This window comes from Fringilla coelebs (assembly GCF_963513975.1).
Source record: "Fringilla coelebs genome assembly, chromosome: 8".
Taxonomy (NCBI): Eukaryota; Metazoa; Chordata; class Aves; order Passeriformes; family Fringillidae; genus Fringilla; species Fringilla coelebs.
Window position 1 is genome coordinate 5022057 of NC_140066.1, and position 22049 is coordinate 5044105.

The following is a 22049-nucleotide window of genomic DNA, read 5'->3' on the forward strand; positions in this document are numbered from 1 at the left end:
CACAGGACCAACTGTTTTCAGCACAGGATGTTGCTTGTAAACACACACACACAATAGGTGTATAAATATATATACATATAAAAATATATATATACACCTGAGAACCTCTCATTTCCTGGGCTGAACTTTTGCTTTCAAGTGTGAAAATCTGATTTTGCACCATTAAAAAAAAAATTTCTCCTCCCCTACCCCGTCCCGTTACAAAACATCCCGTAACAAAACTAAAGACCTACAAGACTGAAACTCCGACTGAAACGAACCTTAGGCCAGAGATTAGCTTAAAATCATGAGGGTGTTGAATTACCAGACTGAGATTGTTTTTCTCTGCCTTTCTGCCTGTGCTGGGTTTAAGGGAATTTGGTTAAAAGGCTCCGTAGCCGTCGCTCCGTGCGGCGACAGCGAAGGCGGGATAGGCTTCGTAGGTGGCATACGTGGCCAGATCTTGTCCCAGTGTCACTGCTTGCTTGAGCTGAGTGGCTGTGACAGTGGCAGCTGCGTTAGCAATGGTGTATCCTGAAGGAAAATGAGAAGGAAAAACCTGTGGATTGATGAAAATCCATCCAAAATTCACCATCGCCCCATAGGTTTGGATGGGACGACTTAAAGCGGGAATGGCTTGGGCAGCAGTGAGTTTGTTAGTGGGAATAATGTAAATAAATTAAATAATTAAAAGGAAAATTTAAGCATTTCCTCACCCATGATTTGTTAAACACAGTGCTGGAAAAACATTCTTGAATATTGAATATTTTTTCCTCAGGTTTTGATTATTTCTAATGGTGCTCTGGACAGGTCCCCTCCCCATATGCCATAAGGAGGGTAAGGAAACAACCATAAATAGGTTGAATTAAATTCCCCTTAAATAGGGGAAATTTGGACAGGATTCTTGGAGAAAACATAGCTCTGATCCCTTCATAGCCAAAATACAGACAGTTCAGGACAGCCATGGTAGGGAAACCCTCTCAATGCAACAGCAGGGAGCAAATATTTAGTAGATGGGATTTTTTTGGTTTCTAATGGAAAATGTGGTTTCAACACTTCCAGATTTTCCATGGGGATATGTAAGCGTTGCTGTTTGAGAATGAATCACTGGGAAAACAGCATCATTTGGGGCTTGTTCCTCTGGAGGCAGGGCATAGCAGCTTGTCAAGCAAACCACAGTGTTTTGTTGTAGAAGAATTAGGAATTCAGACAAAGCCTAAATTTGGGAAGGGGAGCTGGGGTATCTATTGGATCTGCTGGAGCAGGCTCTGCTGCCAAAATACATCTCCCAGGATCCTGTCTGACCATGTGGGCAATGGGATCAACTCCAGGTCAGCCAGAGCCAAGGTCCTCTTGGTGGGGGAATGGAAATATTGAGCAACAGGGAGCACACATTGCTTCATTGGAGGTGTCACTTTGGGGAAAAACATGAGGAATTCCTTACAGTATGAATATTGTGGCTCTCCAGAGTATTTTCTTTGCACCAACTAGGCCAGGTGCAACATCTCAAGCAGGAATGGAGAAATCTGGGACTCAAGGCACAGCTGCCACCATTGGGAGAGAAATGAGCTGTGAGCTGGGCATGGCCTGAGCTGAGCTTTAGCGAGCCCTGACCAAGGACCGGTGCATGCTGCAAGCAGCAACTTTAGTGCACGTCCATTTGCCAAGCTCCCAAGACAAATAAATAAGGGTGGATGAAAGAAAAGGAGAGATGCTAATTAAGCAGTAAGTGGGGGCTGGATTCAATAAAGAGCCCATTTGGTTTCCACGCTGCGGAAGCTGCACAAGCCCAGACAAATTGATTTTTCTGTGGCTTTTGCGGACTCCTGTGGCAGGAAGCCGGATAGATGTTTTATTTTTTTTTTTAAATCCATCCTTGAGACACTCCAAACAACTCAGTAGTACTGACTAATGGGTTCCTCATGTGCAGCTTGGCACCTGGTGCTGCCTCTCCATCAGAACTGCTGTCGTGCTGGAGAGCACAGCAAATGTAATTCCTGTGTTTTCCATGATTTTCCAGGCTGTTTTGGGCAGTTGCAAGAGCTACAAATTCTCAAACTGGGAGAAAAACCTTCTGTGGGGGTGTGAGAGCTGGGATTGGATCCAAACTTTCATGGCTGCGTCATTTCTTTGGCAGATGAAATCCCAAGTGTTGGTTAATAAGGGGCTGGGGGTTCTGGGGGAGGACGGAGAGCCCATGAATTCATGGAGGAGGATCTTCAGGGAGGAGGATCTCCTCCATCCTGGTGACATCAGGGCCAGGGAGGGGACTCATCCCAGATGTGGCACTAGGGATGCCAGCTTTGCATCCTGTGCTGCTTCTGGGGCTCCCAGTGGAAGGAGGTTTTCACAAACTGGGAGGAGAGGAGGGGATGTGTAGAGCTGGGATGGGCCTCTGGATGTTGGGCTTCTCTGCCCTTGGACACTGCTCCGATCCCCCTGGACATAATCCCAGCTGTAGCATTGACCTGAGGGGTTGGGGTTGGAGCAGAGCCCCCCACCCTAGTACCCCCTAGTTGCTCTGGGGTGTGGAGACAGAAATTTGGGCAGTCCTGGGATAGAGATAAAATCCTTTATGGACAATAAACTGGCACAGGCTGCCCAGAGAAGCTGTGGCTGCCCCTGGATCCCTGGAAGTGTCCAGGGCCAGGTTGGACAAGGCTTGGAGCACCCTGGGAAAGGGAAAGGTGTGCTTGTCATGGCAGGGGGTGGAATTATGTGATCTTTAGGGTCCCTTCCAACCCAAAGCAGTCTGGAATTCTCTGCTAAAGATGCCAGACACACAAGCAACATGAGTCACTGTGGGGGAGCACAACCAGGCCAGTCCTCAGCGACCAAAACCCGCCTCATTCCACACACCCACAAAGAGCCACCAGGAAAAATGACATTCCAGGAACCTTCTGCTGTACAGACATGCCCATACCTGGGAAAGCTGGCGCTGCAGGAGGCACCTCTGCCCCCTCCAGGGGGATGCCCAGGGTCTGCAGGGTGTACTCTGCCGCGTAGGTCTTGGCCTCGTCGATGTAGGCGCTGAGCTTGGGCGGTGTGAAGGGGTGTCTGTGAGCACAGCACAAAGTTAGCTGGGTTTGCTTCCCCCAGGGCTTTCCTGCCAGATGTTTTTATTATTTAGCTTTAAATACAAAAGAAGGTGTAAAGATCTGGCCCTTCAGGGTTATTAGGTTCTCCTGATCTTTCCACCGCGCTCGCGTGCGATTGGAGGCGGTCGCGATGTTGGATGGATCCTCGCTTAGGAGCCTTGGGGTGGTGACAGGACAATTGGTTTTCTTGGGTGGTAGGCAAGGTTTTCTATTTTTTCTCGGGACCCATTTTTGATCCACTTAGAGCTGGCAGCACCCCTCATGGCAAATGGAAGCGTGGCTTCCCTGGGCTGGTGCGTTACCAGAGCTGCTCTCCTCCCAGCAGTCTGCTCCCTCGCTGGGGTTATCAACCCTGGCTCTCATGCAGGACGTGAGGTCCTTGCTGAGTTTGTGGTGCTTTTTCCATCACAAAAAACACCCCAAAAAACCCTGCTGTGTTTTTTCTTTACAACACCCAGCCTGGGTTTTTCTATACAATACACAGCAAACAGTTGTTTTGGTCAGAAATGTTTACAGTCATATTTGGAGCTGAAATATCAGCATGTCCCTTCAAATTCCTTTCATTTCCCCACAAGGGCTATAGTTAGCTTTCTTTTTCCACAAAAAAAGCACCCTTTTGCTTGATTGTGTCTGGCTTTCTGTAATGTTTGCACCAGCAGAGAGAGCACCAAGCACAGCAGTAAATTATACTCTGTGGATGTTTCTTTCCCTCTATTAAAAAAAAAGTATTTAATATATATGCATATTAATAGACATATATATTAATATATATACATCTTTGTATATATACTATACAAATAGACATAATCCATATATAAGTATATATTCATATATAATGCAAATGAATATATTAATATATAATAAAATATATAATATATAATTATCTATACATCTACACACAGATGTATATATGATTATATAAGCATTTATGAGTTAATAAAGACACATATATAAAATAAATATAGATTTAATAAATTAAATAAATATTAAAATTTAAACATTAAAAATTAAATAATTTAAAAATTAATCAAATTAATATTTAATGAATATAGATTCAATAAATATTCTAATTTTTTTTTTAAATAAAAGGAAATGGAGACCTGTGTGCTTGGGACTTTGAGGACAGCTGTTAGGTAAAATATAATTTATAAAATAAAGCCTAAGCCTCAGAAACCTTCCACTGATGACATACATGGTAGGGTTCTGGCTGGCAAGGGCAGGGATGGTGATTTTGTAGAGGAAGAGCTGTCTTTGATCCTGGCCAATGGCAGAGTGGAGCTGGTACACAGGCTGTCCCCAGTTGTTTTTCTGGCAGATTTCTTCTAAGATCTAGAAGGCAAAAAAAAATTAGGGATTTGTGCTGGGGTTAATTGCTGTGCAGAAGCCTCCTTGTCTAGCTCCAGCCCCTGTGCTGAGCAGCTGCCTTCCCTCAAAGAGTTTTCAGGGAGCTCTGGCAGCTTCCTCAAAGCTTAGCAAAAAATCCAAAAGAAATGGCAGATAGAATACTGCGCCCAGCTTGGAGCGTAAGATTCATCTAAATGCTTTATGCATTAATATCTGTTTAATTCCTGAAATTATTCCCTGTTCAGCTGGGCATCTGAGTCCTTCTGCTGATTAGATTATTTCAGTGTGGTTTGCTTTGAATCCTCCTCAGAAGCTCTGTCTCATGGATGTCTGTTTCAGAGGACTAAAGAAACTCGGGTTGCATTTATCTTCCCTGCTCTGCTGCCTCCCTGGCTTCGTGGGTTACAGAGCACAAGAAGTCCAAACAGGCTTCTTTTTAAAAAGAAAAAAGGTTGTGTTTCCATCCAATTAATTCCACGGGCTTCAGCAGGCGATTGCAGCTTTTGAAATGCTGAACCACGTTGCCCTCAGCCTTGGCACAGCTGGTCCCCTGGTAATTGGGAATTGCTGTCCAGAAACACTCCTGCTTTGGCTTGGGATTCCAGGGGTTTTTAACCCACTGCCTGTGTGCTGTCCCAGCTGGGTTTGGTCACCTTCCATTAAACCAGGTTGCTCTGACCTGGCCTTGAGCATTTCCAGGGATGGGGCAGCCACAGCTTCTCTGGAAAACCTGTGCCAGAGCCTCACCCCCACCACAGCCAAGAATTTCCTCCTAATATCCCACCTATCCCTGCCCCCTGGCAGTGGGAAGCTATTCCCTGTGTCCTGGCACTCCAAGCCCTTTCAAACCCTTTAAAGTCTCTCTCCATCTTTCTTGCAGCCCCTTCAGGGACTGGAAGGCCACAATTAGGTCACCCTGAAGTCTTGCTGAGGTCTACCTCATTTACAGCTTACATTTGAATGGATTTCAAACGAAAAAGAAAAATTAAAACCTCACTGCTGCTTTTAATTTTATCACCACAGCTCCAGCTGAAGTTTAGCGTCTTGCAGTGCAAAATGCTTCATTACATAGTTCAGTTCTCAATTACAACAGTTCATTTTTTCACTGTGGCAACTCTTGTTCCCTGCTGTCCCAACTCCTTTATCTGCTGGTTTTATAAAAATGAGTTCCACCTGCCCTAAGGCCCTGCAGAACCATTCCAGGAATTTCACACCTCTAGTGGAAGGTGCCTCTACCCATGGCATGAGTTGGTACTAGGTGAGCTTAAAGATCCCTTCTAACCCAAACCATTCTGTGATTCTGTGATTTGCTGACAAAACAGACTAAGGAGATTTGCAGGAGGTAAAAATCCCACTGTCCAGTTTTCTGGGAGAAAACAAGGATGTTTTTATAGACCTGGGCAAACTTGATGCTGTGGCAGTTAAGTGTTAAAAGGCAAAGACCAGCTTCAAAATTCAGGGTGAAGCTGGTTTCTCGTGTTGCTCTGCACAATATAAGGCAAAAAAGAGTTACTGGACATTCAGAAACTCAGGGAAATTATTGAGGATTTCTCCTCAGCCCTCTAGATCCATCTGCACCAACACACTCAACCAAATCAAAGAGTTTCTGCGATAGGCTGGGTTACGTCAACAGTTCTTTCGCCATAAATAAGTTGAAAATGTACATTATTTTTCTATTTTTTGTGCATTGCTGCCTAGTGAAGCCCCAGGTGATGCATTTTACGCATCAAACCCATCGTGGCTGGGAATTCTTTGCCCCGCAGTGCTTTTATGGCACAACAGCCAGAACCAGATTAAGGTGTTTATGACAACTCTCCCTGACACTCAAAGTGATCCTAAAGATCTTCTCCAACCCCAACCATTCCACCATTCCACGAGGCAGGCAGATATTGCAAGATGCAGCGGCGCTGCTCATTTTTCAACGCCTTTTGAGACGCAGGAACGGATTTATATCGATTTCCCAGGCCGCGGATCCAACCAGGCGATTTCCTGGCACAGCCCTCGGAACACGGACGCTCCTTTTGGGGTCACCCACCTGAGGGGCGAGTTTGATCCCTTGGGGCTTTAGCGTGACGTGGTTCATGGGGGTGAGCTCCATCCCCGGCAGGAGGTCGTAGAGCTTCTCCTCTCCCCTCTTGTCTCCCTTGAGGTGGTATCCGCGGCCCAGGCCCGGGAACGCCAGGTAGCCGCGGCCTCCCAGGCCTCGGACGCCCGCAGCCCCTACAGGTACATTCATGTAAATTTCTAGGAATGTAAGAAGGCATTAAACCGAATCAAATGACGGGAAAAAGGACCCTGATTCTTGCTGAAATGGAAAAGTTAGCCCCGCTTGCTGGGAGGGTTGGGAAGCAGGTGGGCAGGAGGTCCCGGGGCCTGGTGGTGGGATGACACGGCACTGACACCCTTCCTTGGAGTGGTGAGGGGTTTTGGGGAAAAAAATGCTTCTGTCTGCCCGTTTTTCATCATCTCTGGTCAGTTTTGGTTTCAGGACAGCTTTTTTAGCTGGAGAGGGGACAGCTGGCATCTTTTGTTACCCACCAGTGTAATTTCGCCTTGAAGAATTCACGGCTTACACGATTTCATACCTATATGGATAAAAATCCTCTTTGGTTTTGCCCTATTACACTTCCATTTTTTCTCAGGGAGCACTGCTTGGGAGTCTGGGGAGGCCATGAGGCAAGGGACAGGTGGGGAATGATCACATCTGCTCCTTTCCTAAAGCAACCTTTAGAGGAGCTGGATCACCTGTGTGGGGAAAAAACTTGAGGAAGAAGGGGTGTTCCTTCTGCCCTGTCTCCTTCCTGCTGAAGGGACAAAAACTGGCCATCATGATCCTTGCCAGGCCTACCAGGGTGCCACACAGCCTGCTGTGGGACTTGGCTTGGGGACACAAGGCATCATCTTTGGAAGGAAGATCAGACGACAGAGTTATTTCTTTGCTAGCCCCAAACTTACATCTGCACTGACCAAACAATGTCTGTATTGACATTTAATTTGGGGGTACCTGAGTGTGGGGATTTGATTTGGCTCCAGGCAGGGTCACCCAAGAGTTTTCAGAAATACTCTCTTTTATTCAGAGATGGAATTAGTTGAATTAATTATTTTTAAGCTAACAATCCCCCAAAAGGAGGCCTCCACCTCCCAGAGCACAGAATGGCTTGATTCCCTACCCTGCACCAGGGCAATGTGACTTCCTTGGAAAACTCCACAGCTTTTGGGTGGTAAACACAGGACTGGTAAAATTTTCCCTGCAGCTTTCAAAGCCAAGAGGAAAAATAGTGGTGGTGGTGGTGGCTGGCTGTGGGAGCCAGCACTGAAGGGGGAAAGGAAAAGTGTTGTATTTGGTCTTCCCTGCTGGGGCAAAACCAGGAGGATCCGTGGGTTATTTACACTGGACTGAGGGCAACCTAGAAATTCCTTCCAGGAAAACAGTTATTTTTTTTTCAGCTGGAAGATTGCCTTTGGAAAAGACAAGAGCCTAAACCCCGCGTTCTCCACCAGAGAAAATGGCAGTGCCAATGCCACCAACACCCATCTGGGGAGCAGCTCCCCGACCCCTGGAGGAGACGCTGCGCACGAGGGGCTGGCGTTCCGCCTTCCAAAACTCCCGGAGGGAATTACCTCGGACCGAGGGGGGCCGGAGGATGCTCCTGCTGCCGAGCCCCTTGGCGGCGGGGAAGTGCAGGTTGGGGATGGCCGCGTAGGCCTGGGGTGCGTAGAAGACCGGGGCGCCCAGGTAGGCGGTGGCGGGGTCGTAGAGGTGGCCCAGGGTGTAGGTGTAGTCCCCCTGCAGCACGGGGGCCCTGCCGCCCGTGCCACGCGTGTACCTGACGTAGCTGTCCTTGTCCACCGGCTTGGCCAAGGTCACCTCGATGGGGGAGCCATCCAGCACCTGGGAGGGCAGGAGCACAGTGGGGAAATGATGCCTTGGGGTTTTGCGTTCTTTTTTTTTTCCTTCTATTTTGATTTCGTGCTGCTTTGGGGCTGCTTTCATATAAGCTCTCTCCACAGAGTAGGTAGACACGACGGGGACCCAAGGACAGCCAGATCTCAGGCCCAAGAGTATAAACAACGTGGACTGAAGTGAGAAGATAAGAAGGATGGGACTTCATGGGCTGGGGCTGTAATTGGACAATTAGCTCCTATATGGTAATGGACCAAAATTTATAAAAACGTGACATCTTGTGACCAAGCCCTCCTTTGCTTCTATCTTGGAGCCATCTGGGCAGAGCCAAAGCCGTGGCTCTGGTAGTGCCAGGGTGTGGCCTTTGAAGGCCCTGCAATAAATGTTGTTTTATTAAATATAAATATCCTTCCCCTTAACTCAGTCTAGCCTCTGTTCCAGCTGTTTAAAGCAGCAGGGGAAGTGGCTAAAAGTGCTTGATGGAAAGGCAACATATGGGGGAGATGCCCCCACATCCTAATGGGATGGGAAGGTGCAGGAAACCACCCCAAAAAAGCCCTGGATCTCCTTCACATGGGTGGAGGCTCAACCTGAAAGTGCCCAGCCCTGCCTCCAGCTGGGAGAGGCTCCTTCAGCAAAACCTTCAAAAGGCCTCACTTCCCAGCAAAGCAGCTCGTAAGGCAGCGAGATTCCACGTGCTCCCGTGGAGAACAGCAGTGGCACTAAAAATAGGAGCGGGGTTAACACCTCTTTGGGAACAGCTCTGGGTTTAGAGTGAATCACATGCAGCGCGAGAAGGGCTAAATTCAGCAGCCTCCTCGCAAATCCGCATCTCAACTCGGAGCAGATGTTTGGGCTGACCTCGTTTGTCCCAGTTTGCCATTCACACGCTGCCCTGCCAGTGTTTTTGTTGGCAGTCTGGAACAAGGATGTGAGTGTGAGCCAGGGGGGGATCCTCACCCCTCCTTTCCTAGTTCTTCTTTCAGCTTTTCCTGGTTTATTTTTTTCGTCTGAGCAGCGAGCTAGAGCCAGGCAAACACTTAGCAAAGGAGCCAAAATGAATCGTTTGTGTACAACAGAGCTGCTGAAAAACAAATTCAGGAGTATAAAAGCAACCAGCAAAGAGCAAATTGGGATAACACCTCCAGGAGGGTTTTGGAGCTAATAAAGCAGGTGGCTTTGTATAATATACTGCACTGTAAGCCCCAGGAATTAACATTTACAGCAGCTTTTACCTTCCCATTCAAGGCTTTCATGGCTTCCACTGCGTGTTCTCTTTTATTAAAGTGCACAAAGGCGTAGTCTCTAATTTTCTTTACTCTCTCCACTGCACCTGTGGAAAACATTGGAATATTAGTGGGAAGTGGGGACTAGTCAGAAAAGAGAGATCTGGAAGAGTGGCTCTGTCAGGTTATGAGCCCCTGGAGAGCAAAGGCTGAGCAAGGGTAGAATAACAAGAGGTCAGTGTCCCCGTGTCCTCTCACCTCTTTGGATGTATATTCCAGAGGAAAATCAATATATAATGGTTGTAGCATTTCAAGGCAAACTAGAAGGGTTTGGGATCAGACACCAGTAAGATTCCCATTAAAATGGAGCAGTTTTCTCCTGTTCTGTTGGACATTGCCTTTGGTCTTGTGTCTCCCTTCTGTGACTCACCACGCACCAGCTGTGGGAACATCCCCTTGTGATCCCCATCTCCCTGCTTTTGTATGTGCATTGGAGGCAGCACGGGGAAAGTTGGTGCTTTTGCCATAAAACAAGGAGGTTTTTCTCCTTGACAATCAGCTCAGGATGTTCAGGAAGAATGAACAGCCAACCCTGCCCAGGACAGAGCAGCCCAGGGCACTGGGATGGGCTGGGGCTGATGGGGCAGCAGGTCTCTCCCTAAGAAACAGCCTCTCCCTAGGAAAGCCTTTCCCGTGGCAGTGGGGCTTCCCTGGATGCCCCAATTCACCTGGACATGGCCCCAGTCAGGCTCTGCAGCTGAGGGTTGGCCCTCCTGGGATAGGAGACTCTTGGGCTGGAGACTCTTTCTTCCAGCCTGCATCTTTCTTACATCCAATTTATCCAAAGTAATTCAAATGTAAATGACTTCTTGTTCTTCTTTTCTAAGTCCATCCCCCACAGTTTTCCCTTTCCCCTGTCAGCTGCTCTGCTGCCGGGAACTCATACTCTGCACTGAGGAGTCTGTCTTCAAAATAACCCCACCAGTCCTGTTCCCCATGGCCACAGCCTTCAGCCATTTCTTTAATTCCTCTCCTTCTCTGCTCCTGTGGCTTGGGAAGCACATCAGCCAGCCCAGCCTCCTGTAAAACCCCCAGAAATATCCTTTGGAAACATGGCTAAGGGATGCTGAACAGCTCTTCTGTTGGCTTCTTACCTCTTAAAGCTGAACAGGTGTACAGGGAAATGTCATATTGCCACAAAAAGCGTGCACTTAGAAAAATGCAGGAGGAAACAAATTTCTTTGGTGTTCAGGGGAGTCATTAGGAGCTGCAGAGGGCTAAATGAGCCTGTCCCAGCCCACAGCCCAAGCAGGCTGCACATCTTGGAATGACACAGGGGTGGTAAAGTGGCACTTTGTGTCCTTCTGGGACAGAGGATGATTTTCCAAGCCTGAATTTATGGGAGTTATATGCTGATGCTTTGTTTACAAGTGGAAGCTTTAATGAACTCGCTGTGCTTTGAATATCCCCCTTCTGCCTCCTGGAGAGCATTCCAGGACACCAATCCTGAGCCAAAAATTCTGCTCTCCCCTGCTTCTACCTCTGCTGGGCCAAGCAATGTCATACCCAGCCTTGGGTGAGCTCCATGGAGAGCCCATCCATGGGACATTAGAGAGGGAGCATTGTCCCTCCAGCACATGGGGACAGCACAATCCTCCTGCTGGGAACTCCACCAGGCAGGAGGTGAGTGAGGCAGAGAACCACGGCAGGGATATGAATCATTTCACATCCTTGCTGCCCTTTTTGATCTCACTGTAACTTAAACTGCATTTTCTCTCCCCAAAGCTGGAAGTTTTGCTGCTCTAATGCACCCATTCCTGATTTTAGCCACCAAAATCAAAGCTGTCCATTAAAAAAAAAAAATCCAATGTGAATGCCAAAATGATAAAAGGAAAATGCAAGATGATGCAGAACTTGTGTTGTTATAGTGGAAAACTTCTTAGGAGCAAAGCAGATGACTGTTACCAAAGTGTCAAAAGGCCACAAATGTGTTTCTGGGAGTGTGAGCTTGCTCAAAGCTCGGGAGCAAAACTGGGTAAATAAAAGAAGGAAACAGTTCAGGGAGTGGGATAACATAAATTTAACTCAGGAGTAAAATGGGTTCTGCAACAGCTTGATGGTATGAGCCAGAAATGCTGGAAGGACACAAGGAAAGCTCATTAAGACCTTTGCATTGCAGCCTAGTCCAGAAAAAGGCATGAAATGAAGAAGTTAGTGGAAGAAAACTGAAGATCTGCAGCATATTTTAAAAAATTAATAGAAGGAAGCTAACAGGAGTGAGATGAAAGGAGATTTCCCATTGCCAAGCACCAGCTCCTAGTGCCTAATGCACTGTGTGGCTTGCAGAGCTGCAGAAACGGGTTATTTTTACTTTGTTGGTTTTGAGTGGAATTTCCTAAAGCTGGAGCAACTCAGAAGTAAAATCTCCTTTGAAAGCCAGCAGGAATTTTATTCCCAACTAATCTCTCTGCTTTTTTTGAAAAATCTCACCCTAAGTGCATGTAAGATATACCACAAAGGAATATTGAGTTAAATGGAAAGCACTAATTATTCACCAATTTACACGAGGACTGGGGGGGATGTATGAAAATGAGTTCAGAATTCAGATAGATCAGATAAAAAGGAGTTGTATTAAATCACTCTATTTTTATCACCATCCCTTGCCACACAAGAATGCTGAAGTCACCCAGCTGCTTCACCAACTCCTTTTAAGAAAGACTAAACGATTCCAAAGCACTTTGATGACACAGGGCAACCCCTTGCAGCATTTTGGGTCTCTTCCAGTTGCCAGTCACCCTCCTCCATGGTGGCTTTAGCTGGGAATTAAGCAGCCTTTAATGGGATGGCATTTTGGGTGGAAGCCTCCAATAATTTTTGTGTCATTTCACACAAACATTTCACAGCAGAAAAAAAACCCAGCTATTTTTATCTCTTGTGACATTTTAGGAAGGCAGAAAGAAACATTTCCACTTGCAGCCCTTGTTTAGGAGGCACAGCAGCAGCGGGCTCCTACCTGGTTTGATGCTGTTGAACTCCTTCTCTATGGTCTCCTCGGTGGTGGAGAGCATGAGGTTCCTCACGTAGAGGATCTTCACTGAGGACATGGTGTCCTCATCCACCTCCACCTCTGGCTCTGCCCAGTCCACAGCAATAGGGTGTCCCCACAGCTGGATCCTTCCTTTAAGGGAACAAGGCATGGTCAGTGCTGGGGGACTTTGCTTCCTCTTGCCCCTGCTCACACTCTATTTCATAGCAGAACAGGCCAAATTCTACAAATATGACCCAAACAAAGCCCTCCTAGCTCTGCCTTTCCAAAGGCAGATGGTCACACTCAGAATGGCCTCCTGCAAGTACCTTTGGAGCCTCCAGAACTGAAAGAAGTGAAAATGTGGAATAATTCACTTTAGGCCTGCATTTCCTGGAGCGCTCCCTAAAGGGAAATATTTTAATGCACTTATAAAAATCCCTTTTGGCCAGCAAAGTTTCATTCCTTCAATACCAGAACAGGGATCCTGAAGTCCCAGTGAAAAAGCAAAAGCAAGGATGTCTCCGTGTGTGTTTGAATTCATTTGGGTGAAGCTCTAGCAGAAGAAAGGAGGGACACAAAAAGTCCTGATGCATAAAACAGGGTGTGGGTGCTGTGGAGGATAAACCCAGGGGCTCTGTGTACACTGGACTGAGCTGCTGAGGGGGCAGGGAAGAAAAAAAGCAAATCATTCACATTGCTGAATGCTGATGATGCAGTTGGGTTGGTGTCCCCACTCCTCAAGACTCAGCTCCAGATTCAAAGGCACCTGATGTGAGACTTTCACTGAACTCCAGGGGAGTTTTCAGAAGTATTTCTGTCTGTCTGCATGCATGGGTGTTACCAAGGTTGCCATGTAAGATTTGCCATTAAATTTTGGTTGATTTATTTATTTTGGTCAGATTTATGGTTCTGTTGCTCTTAGAGAAAATTCCATTGAATTGGTTTAGAGGTGTTACATTGGTCAGTTTATAACAACTGCTAGTGTTGATTAGATATTGTTCTGAATAATAAACCATGATTAGATATTGTCATGAATAATAAACCATTTAGACCTAAATTGTTGAGCCAGTCTGAGGCTGAGCTTGCCAAGGGGGTTTATTCTGGTGGGATTCAACCCTTGGAATTCTTTACTTTTTCCTTCCTCACCTTTTTGCCTCCCTGGTCTCCACATGAATCTTTGTAATCTGATTTTAATCAGAGTAATCTGATTGCTCTGATATTTCTTTAATTGCTTTTATCTGACATTTCTTTGTCTGCTTTATCTGTATAATAAGTAATAGAGTGACCCTTGCCATAAAGCCTTGTCACAAATTTATATTAAACCTGCTTTTGCCCAGACTTTGCTGGTGATTCTTTGAGTGACCTAAACCACACATTTGCAGCTGAGGGGACAAAGAAAATCCTGCAAAACACTCTTAAAGGGCATCTCTGCTTGGACAACCCATTTAAGAAGGGGTGGGAGCTGTGAAATGAGAGGGTGAGGATAGAATCTGGAGGCTTATTGGAAGTGTAAATGATCAAAGTAAATGAGAAGGTGCTGTTCCCTTGGAATCCCTCGGGAATGAGCTGGGATTTGTGGAGCAAGGCTGTTCTGTGCCCCTTTCTGAATTGCTGTTTTCACTTCAAGGGTGGAAATAATGAACCGGTTGACTTGCAGCATGGAGCTAAGCTTGGTGCCTCTTAGTGAAAATCAGTCTTTCTCCACCCTCCTGTTTAGCCAGAGACAGGAGAAAAATTAAAGTTTTTAATGAAAACTCTCAATTTTTGAGCACTTTCCCTACAAAGCTCCCTCAAAAAACCAGGGAAGTTCAGTTTAAAGGAAGCATTGGATAACAATATTCAATTTCACATCTGCTGGAGACACATTCAGCTCTGGCTTGAAACTTTTTTCCAGTTCCTGTCTTATGCTTGAGGCTTCAGAAGACTCTGGCTCCTGCTCAGGCCTTTGGAATTCCCTAAATTGTTTACTGAGACGTCCCTAAACTGGAAACCCCTCATGCATTGCACGTGTCTGCTCTGAGCTCTTGAGTTCCTTCCATCTGTCTCGCTGTCTTTGCTCAGGATTTCAAGTGCTCTGCCTGTTTCTGCCTTCCTTTTCCACATAAAAACCATGGGACAATCATGCTGGAGCACAGAATGTGCTCCCACCATCAGGGAGATGCTTGAACTTAAGAAGAAAATGGAGAATAAAAGGAAAAATTGTCAGTGTGACACATCTCCCAGTAGAAAAGCAAATTCAGTGCTCAAAATCATGCTCATTTTTTTACATAAGAAGTAAAAATAATTTAAGTGATGCAGGGTATTTAATGTATAAAACAGGTGAAAGAAGGTGGTTCTGAACAAATCTCAAATCCCAAGGTTTGTGGGATGCTTTCTGCAGCCAGTGATTGAACAAAGCAGTGCAGAAGCGTAACAAAGCAAGTGAAAATTGGTGAAATCCCTGCAAATGCACTTAATATTAAATGACTTCTTCACCTAATACCTGCTAAACCTCTCTCTCCTTCACAATGGTCTTTGGCTGTCTCCCAGTGCTGAATTTCATAGATGTACTCTAAAGCAATTCCTCATTCCAATTTTTTTTTTGGCCAAAATATCAATTTTCAGTCCATGCTCCAGCCTGAATTTGCTCTTGGATGATTTCCTGACTAATTCTCCCTTTGAGAAATGGATTTATGAGGAATTTTAAAAACTCAATAGAAAGTTTACACAGTTTTGTACATCTGTATGTAAACAGTGAGATAAGGTGTGTTGATTTAGGAAGGTCATGGAATAGAGATTATATTGTTGAGAGATTGAACTAGGAACAAGTTTTAAAATATGTAATAAGTTTTTAAATATGTAAAATGACTAGATATTTTAGAGAATTAGAACTGTGAAAGATGTATTGCAGTAAGACTATTTGGGGTAAAAATATAGGTGATTGGTGTTAGAAGTATTAGCAGTACTGTGTAGCTACAGTTAATAGGTTGAAACCTATTTATAAGGTACTGAAACTTGGAAATAGGTTAGTTTCTGATGGAATGGTGTTAAGTTTTATATTTCTTATGTCTCTCTTTTTATCAAGACTAAGCATGGAACAAAATTTTCTAAAACACCTCTCAGTTACCCTGTCTCTGTAAAAGCTGGAAAACCAACACTCCCTGAGAAGCCATAGATGAGTCTCTATTTTAGGTTCAACCCAAGACAAGCACAGGACCAAGCAGAGCTGCATGGATACACATACAGAGCCAGATCCATCTGGCTGGATTTCCAATAAACCCAAGCTCCTGAAGGACAACCACAGATCATCAGCACTGCAGGAGCTGCAGTGAATCCCACACCCCATGGTGTGTTGGGACACCTCCTGGCTCTGGCTGTGCCTAGCAGAAAACTTCTCTCTGAGGGCAGAAAACCCAGCCAGGTCCTCTTCCTTGGATTTCTGGACCCCCTGGAGATGTTGCCACCTGTGTGGTGGTGTTCACAGGGGTCCCAGGAAGAGGGAAGAGACGAGGATCTGACTCCATGTTTAGAAGGCTGATTTATTATTTTATGATATATATTATATTAAAACTATACTAAAAGAATAACAGAAAGGATTTCATCAGAAGGCTTGAAAGGAAAGGGAATGGAATGATAACAAAAGCCTGTGACTCTCAGAGAGTCCGAGCCAGCTGACTGTGATTGGCCATTAATTAGAAACAACCACATGAGACCAATCAAAGTTCCACCTGTTGCATTCCACAGAAGCAGATAATCATTGCTTACATGCTGTTCCTGAGGCCTCTCAGCTTCTCAGGAGAAAAAATCCTAAGGAAAGGACTTTTCACAAAATGTGTCCGTGACGCTCCTGAGGTGAAGCCACCTCTCCCCACCCTGCTGACCTGGGAGCAGCTTCCTCCTGGCCATGGCGGCTGCCCGGTGGCTCTCGTACTCCACGAAGGCAAAGCCCCTGTTTTTGGTTTTATCGGCCGCGCTGGGGTAGACGATGACGTCCACGACGCCGTCCGTGACCTTCTTCATCTCTGCCAGGATCTCCTCCCTCTTCTTGGTTTTGGGGATGCCCCCCACGAACAGGCGGCAGTTGTCCACGCTGGCACACACGCCCAGGAGCCTCCCGTTCCTGGAACAAGGGAGCTGCTGGCTCAGGAGTCAGGAGCCAAGAGAGGGGAAGGGTAAAGCAAAGCCCCTCTTCTGTCCCAAAACACCAGGCCAAGCACAGGCTCCGGTGTCAGCTGTTCTTTGGGATATTCCAGTGGCCTTGCTCAGTGAAAAAGCTGCCACTCTGCTATATCTGACATCAAAGTCAGGCAGCACAGCTGAAATGAAGGACTTGAGGGAGAACCCAAAGCCAAATTTTGCTTTTCCTACTTTAGGTTCTCCCTCTTGCTGCCACAAGGCACCTGCACCCCCCCAACCCAGGTCCTTGTGTTGTCACCAGTGTCTTGTAGCTTCCCTGTCACCTCATGACTGAGGTTTTGGGGGAAGAAAATCCCTTGTCATAGAGAGGAACCATTTGAGGACTCACCAATGGACTCATCAATGGGCCAACTTTTGTGCAGACCCCAAAAAAACCAATTCCCTCATTCACCTCTTTAGGGTCAAAGTATCTCTTATAGGCCTGGAGAAGTACAAAACTTCTTTAGAGGACTCCTTGGAACCAGGTAAGGAAGTGGAGGAGGTGGAGGTGGGTGAAGCCTGATCCCTACGACCTTCCAACCTCTGCTACAAAGGACATCTCCAAGACCTCTGTGTGCCTTGATCTGCTCAAAGCAGTTCACAACCCATCAGTTTTTTTATTTAAAAATCCATACAACTGCCAGAATGGTTTATCCCCAAAGGTTTTTAAGCAAAGGCATCACTCATCCCACTTTGAACTGGCAAAAAACATCTAGAGAGGTTGAAATCCAACCAACACGTATTAATGGGCCCATCTGTTGTTGATTTCTGGGTGTTTTGTTCCCTCAAACATGAGGGCTTTTTCTATTCCTTTCTATTAGAAAATGTCACTATTTTGCCAATTGGTTTCCATCCTATTTCACCATTTTTTGCAATTGCTCCATCTACCAAAACATATCTGCACAATCTGTCACAAGGGAGACTGTGAATAGAATAAGTCAACAACAAACAACCTGAGGGGAACATAATAAACAGCACTGGTTGGGGTAAACTTAATTTGATGCAAAGCAGAACATTTTTTTCCCAATGTTCTGATAGATTTTGTTGTTGTTGTTGTTGTTTTGGTTTTTTTGGTTTTTTTTTTAATTGTGAAGAAGAAATTTCCTGTGAAAGATGTTGGTTTTAATGAGCAGTGACTGCACAGGGAGACAGGAGGAGATTTCCCCTCAAAACACAGGGATCTAAATAACTTTGCTCTGGACCGCCAGGAAAAATATCCCTTATATGCCAAAATAGACTGATACATATACATAAAGATTCTTTGAAGGTGTTTTTCACCTGCTTACCTGATTTCATAATTATTGAGTGTCTTTATTGCATTCTTGGCCTCCTGCTTATTGGAGAAGGTCACAAAGGCATAGCCCCTGTTGTTGCCATTGAAGTCCATCATCATCCTCATTTCATAGATTTTGCCAATCTGCCAAGTGAGACAGATTTGTCAGCAAGGTGGGAGTGGTTAGAGAAGACTGGAATTTTAAAGACTGGAATTTTAAAGTTCCATGGGCAGGGACACCTTCTGTGGGCCAGACTGCTCCAAGTCCTGCCCAGCCTGGCCCTGGAATCAGCTCAGTTCAGCCCTGAAATGCAGCTCTGACCATCAGCAACTGATCAGCTGCCATCAAGCCTCACCTTTTCACAGAGGGGGATAAGTTCATCCTCAAAGAGGTCTCGGGGCAGTTTCCCAATGAAGATCTCACAGCCCCTCTCTGGTGGAGGGCCATCCCAGCCTGGTGGTGGTCCCCCATATTTCCTCTGCCCATTTTCCTGCCGTGGAGGAGAAGAAAAGAAAGGTTCAGCTATCAACTTTTAAACATGGATCAAACCAACCCTATCTCTGGGAAAGACCCTTGAGGCAGACACCCTCCTTCCCTTCAGCTCCTCATGGATTCAGCAGGGGTAACACAGTGTCCTGCTGCCAAGGCTGGAATACTTCAGAAGTCCAAGTGCAGACAGTCAGTGACTCCCTGGAAAATGGAAATCCTCCTGGCTCTGGCAGGGGAGTCTCTGTGGGCTGTGTGTTAGTTGTGGGCTGGGCAATGGAGCACTTGCAAAATTTATAAATTGTCTTGATTTTCACCCAGTCTGAGGATGACACCTGCCCACCCAGGAGATCCTTCTGGCAGAGAACAAATCTTGGCCCCCCAAAATATTCAAAGATGTGAAGGCCAGTCAGTATTTCCTTTTTCTCTCCTTTTGCTAGATGAGTGTGCCCCTGTTCTCCTCCCCTATTTTTAACCAACCTTCCTTCCTTCCTTCCTTCCTTCCTTCCTTCCTTCCTTCCTTCCTTCCTTCCTTCCTTCCTTCCTTCCTTCCTTCCTTCCTTCCTTCCTTCCTTCCTTCCTTCCTTCCTTCCTTCCTTCCTTCCTTCCTTCCTTCCTTCCTTCCTTCCTTCCTTCCTTCCTTCCTTCCTTCCTTCCTTCCTTCCTTCCTTCCTTCCTTCCTTCCTTCCTTCCTTCCTTCCTTCCTTCCTTCCTTCCTTCCTTCCTTCCTTCCTTCCTTCCTTCCTTCCTTCCTTCCTTCCTTCCTTCCTTCCTTCCTTCCTTCCTTCCTTCCTTCCTTCCTTCCTTCCTTCCTTCCTTCCTTCCTCCCTCCCTTCCTCCCTCCCTCCCTCCCTCCCTCCCTCCCTCCTTCCCTCTCCCTACAGTGATTCCCTTCTCCCAGAGGAGCTGGGGCTCCAGGAATTTTTCTATTTTTGGCTCCCTGACCATTTCTTTAGTCACTTCCCATTCTGGGATTATTCCAGGAAAGCAAATGCCTTGTGCAGCTGATTTAAGAGGAACTTAAACAAACAGAGACCCTTACAAGAAAAACAGGAATATACCACAAACCCTTTTAGTTTTCTCAAGCCTAGAACAGACCTTGAATTATCCACTCTCATTCCTGTTTTTCCAATGTTTTCAGCAGTGATGGAGTCTTGGGGACATTTGATTTTATGTCTGAGCTGGTGTGTGAGGGAGCACAGCAAGAAATAAACCCTTCCCTAAATTTCCAGTGTCTTTGTTTGTGGCTGGAAGGCAGCACCTCAACAAACCCTTCTTGACAAGGTGGCTGGAGGGAAAGTGGACATCAGCCACTTCCCAAAAATGAACAACCCAGGTGTGCACTGAGGAAGAAGATGTTTGGCTGCATCCACAGACAGGCTGGAAGAAAAATCCCTCAGGTACAGGAAAATTAAGAGAGGAGGTGGAAAGAGAAAAAGATAAAATAGCAGGGTTGGAATAGAAAAGAAAAGGAGAGAGAAGAGCAAGAAGGTGTTGAAGTGTGGGGGGGATTGGGAGCTGAAATCTGTGTTTTAGGAGTGAGCTTTGCCTGACTGACAGTAGGGGAAACTGAACCCCAGGATGATTCCAAGGCCAGGGTGGACAGGGCTTGGATTAACCTGGGCCTGTGGGAGGTGTTCCAGCCCATGGCACGGGGCTGGAATGAGATGGGCTTCAAGGATCCCCCCCAACCTTTCTGATTCTAAGAAAGCCACAGTAAATCTAAGACATACAGAAGTCCCTCATATTATGGGTCAGGTACAGCAGAAAGGGCACCAAAAGCAGCTGCTGGCCTGGTCCTGGAATGTGCTTCTCCCCAGGAAGCTCAGGTTGTCCTTGGGGCTGCTGTGCCCCCTAGGGCCATGCAAAACAAGGCAAGGTACATGGCCTCCACCTGCCTAAAATCCACTTTCCAGTTCCTTCTTCCAGGAAGCAAGGCTGGTCATGGCAGTGCTCAGTGCTTTCCAAGGTTTTGGTCATAGCAGCCAAGAAAGGCTTTCTCAGGTGGCTTTGAAGGTCATGCCCAGGCTCCACCTGCCCTAACCACGGGAGGTTTGGATCTTGGAGACCTTGGAGCCTAAACTGGGAGCAAACCTTGGAGCAGGTGAGGCACCTGTGCAAGGATCTACAGAAAAGGTGACGTGCTGGACTTCCCACCTTTTCCCTCTTCTGAAACTTTGCTCTCTGGGTTTTCTTTGGTTTTGAGACACCAATCCCGACCTTTCCCAACATTTATCAGTGCTCAGGGTTGTCCTACCCCCAACTTCATTATAATTTCCCATCAAGCAAGGAATTCCTTGAGGAATACGATCCTGCTCTGTGAAAGACAATGCAGCAATGGTCAGCACGGATGTGAGAGAGAAACAGAGCGAAAAGAAGCGAGCAAGGAGTGATTCAGGAGCATGGATTGGCTGCTCACACCCCCAGTGAAGATCCAGGATGAAGCACAAAAGGATGGGACCGTGGATTCCTACCTGGATCAAATTATATCCCGTTCGCTGAATTAACGCACGGAGGGCGGCTTCTTTCTGTGTGCCGGTCAATCCATCCCCGGATTTGTGATTTGATTCCATTTGGGAGTGATTATCAGCAAAAAATCAGGTTAATTAGGGGTGCTCACTGCAATCAAATTTAAGATAAATTAAATCAATTAATACGGCTGGGAGGAGAAAGTCCACCCTCCTGAGAAAGCTTACAGGGTCGCTCTTCCTAAATCAGTTATTTCAGAGATAAAACCAAAATAGAACAGCAGAGACCATGGAAAAAGCAGAAATGTCCCCCTTGCTGAATGGAAATAAATAGCATTTAAACCCACAGCCAGATCCTGGGGAGATGCAGAGAGAATTTGTAGCCTTTTGGTGGTGTCTCAGGGGGAAAAAATATGTAAGTGCCTAATCCTGCACTGAGTACACAACAATGAGTCCTTCAGGCCTTGTGTGGTGCTGACACTGGGAAGGCAACCTTGTACCAGCCATGTCCAGCACTCCATGAGAAACAGGACCTAGCCCCACATTTGGCCTATTCTTATTTTTGAAAATAAAGAACGCAGGAGAACTTCAGATCTTAGCTCAGGTCTGGGCTGGAGCAACCTTGGGTTCACACACTTTGATTCAGAGCTGCAATTTTAGGTTATGGCTGATTCAAGATTTTTTTGGTTGGGCTGGAAACTTCATAAAACAGGAATCTGAATCTGGCTTGGGCTACACCCTGGGAAAGGGACATTTACAACATAGATTCACTACTGGTGATTCCTTGTTTTTCCTGAATGCTGAGCTTTGAGCTTGTCCAAAATCCTTTTATGTACTGCAGGCATAAAAGCAGGGTCTGAAGGCACAAGGCTGAGCTTGAAGCCTCAGGCTGACACTGAGCAGCAGCCAGAACAAACCCAGTTCCCTCCTCAGGTCCTTGTAGCCAGAGTTGGGGGCCAGTGGCAGCAAGGACTCCATGCAGGAAAATGCTAAATTGTGTCATCCAGCGTGGTTGTTATTGCCTAAAATTGCATTTTATCCTAGAAAGGTGGAGGCAAGGAAAGGTGGTGCCTGCCAGGCTTGCCTG

General features: G+C 46.3%; 1 protein-coding gene across 2 annotated transcripts; it reads right to left on the minus strand.

Moving 5' to 3' along the window:
- Positions 1-361: 361 nt before the first annotated feature.
- A1CF (APOBEC1 complementation factor) lies at positions 362-21067 on the minus strand (the record flags this gene model as incomplete). Of its 2 annotated transcripts, none has more annotated exons than XM_084210136.1 (11): positions 362-513; positions 2903-3036; positions 4270-4406; positions 6457-6641; positions 8043-8313; positions 9561-9658; positions 12565-12729; positions 16440-16678; positions 18021-18151; positions 18364-18498; positions 20969-21067. In XM_084210136.1, the coding sequence occupies 11 exons, from the start codon at positions 21065-21067 to the stop codon at positions 362-364; spliced, it is 1746 nt and encodes a 581-aa protein (XP_084066262.1). The 2 variants fall into 2 exon arrangements, with proteins under 2 accessions (XP_084066262.1, XP_084066261.1); XM_084210135.1 differs by having other exon boundaries at positions 6457-6665.
- Positions 21068-22049: the final 982 nt, after the last annotated feature.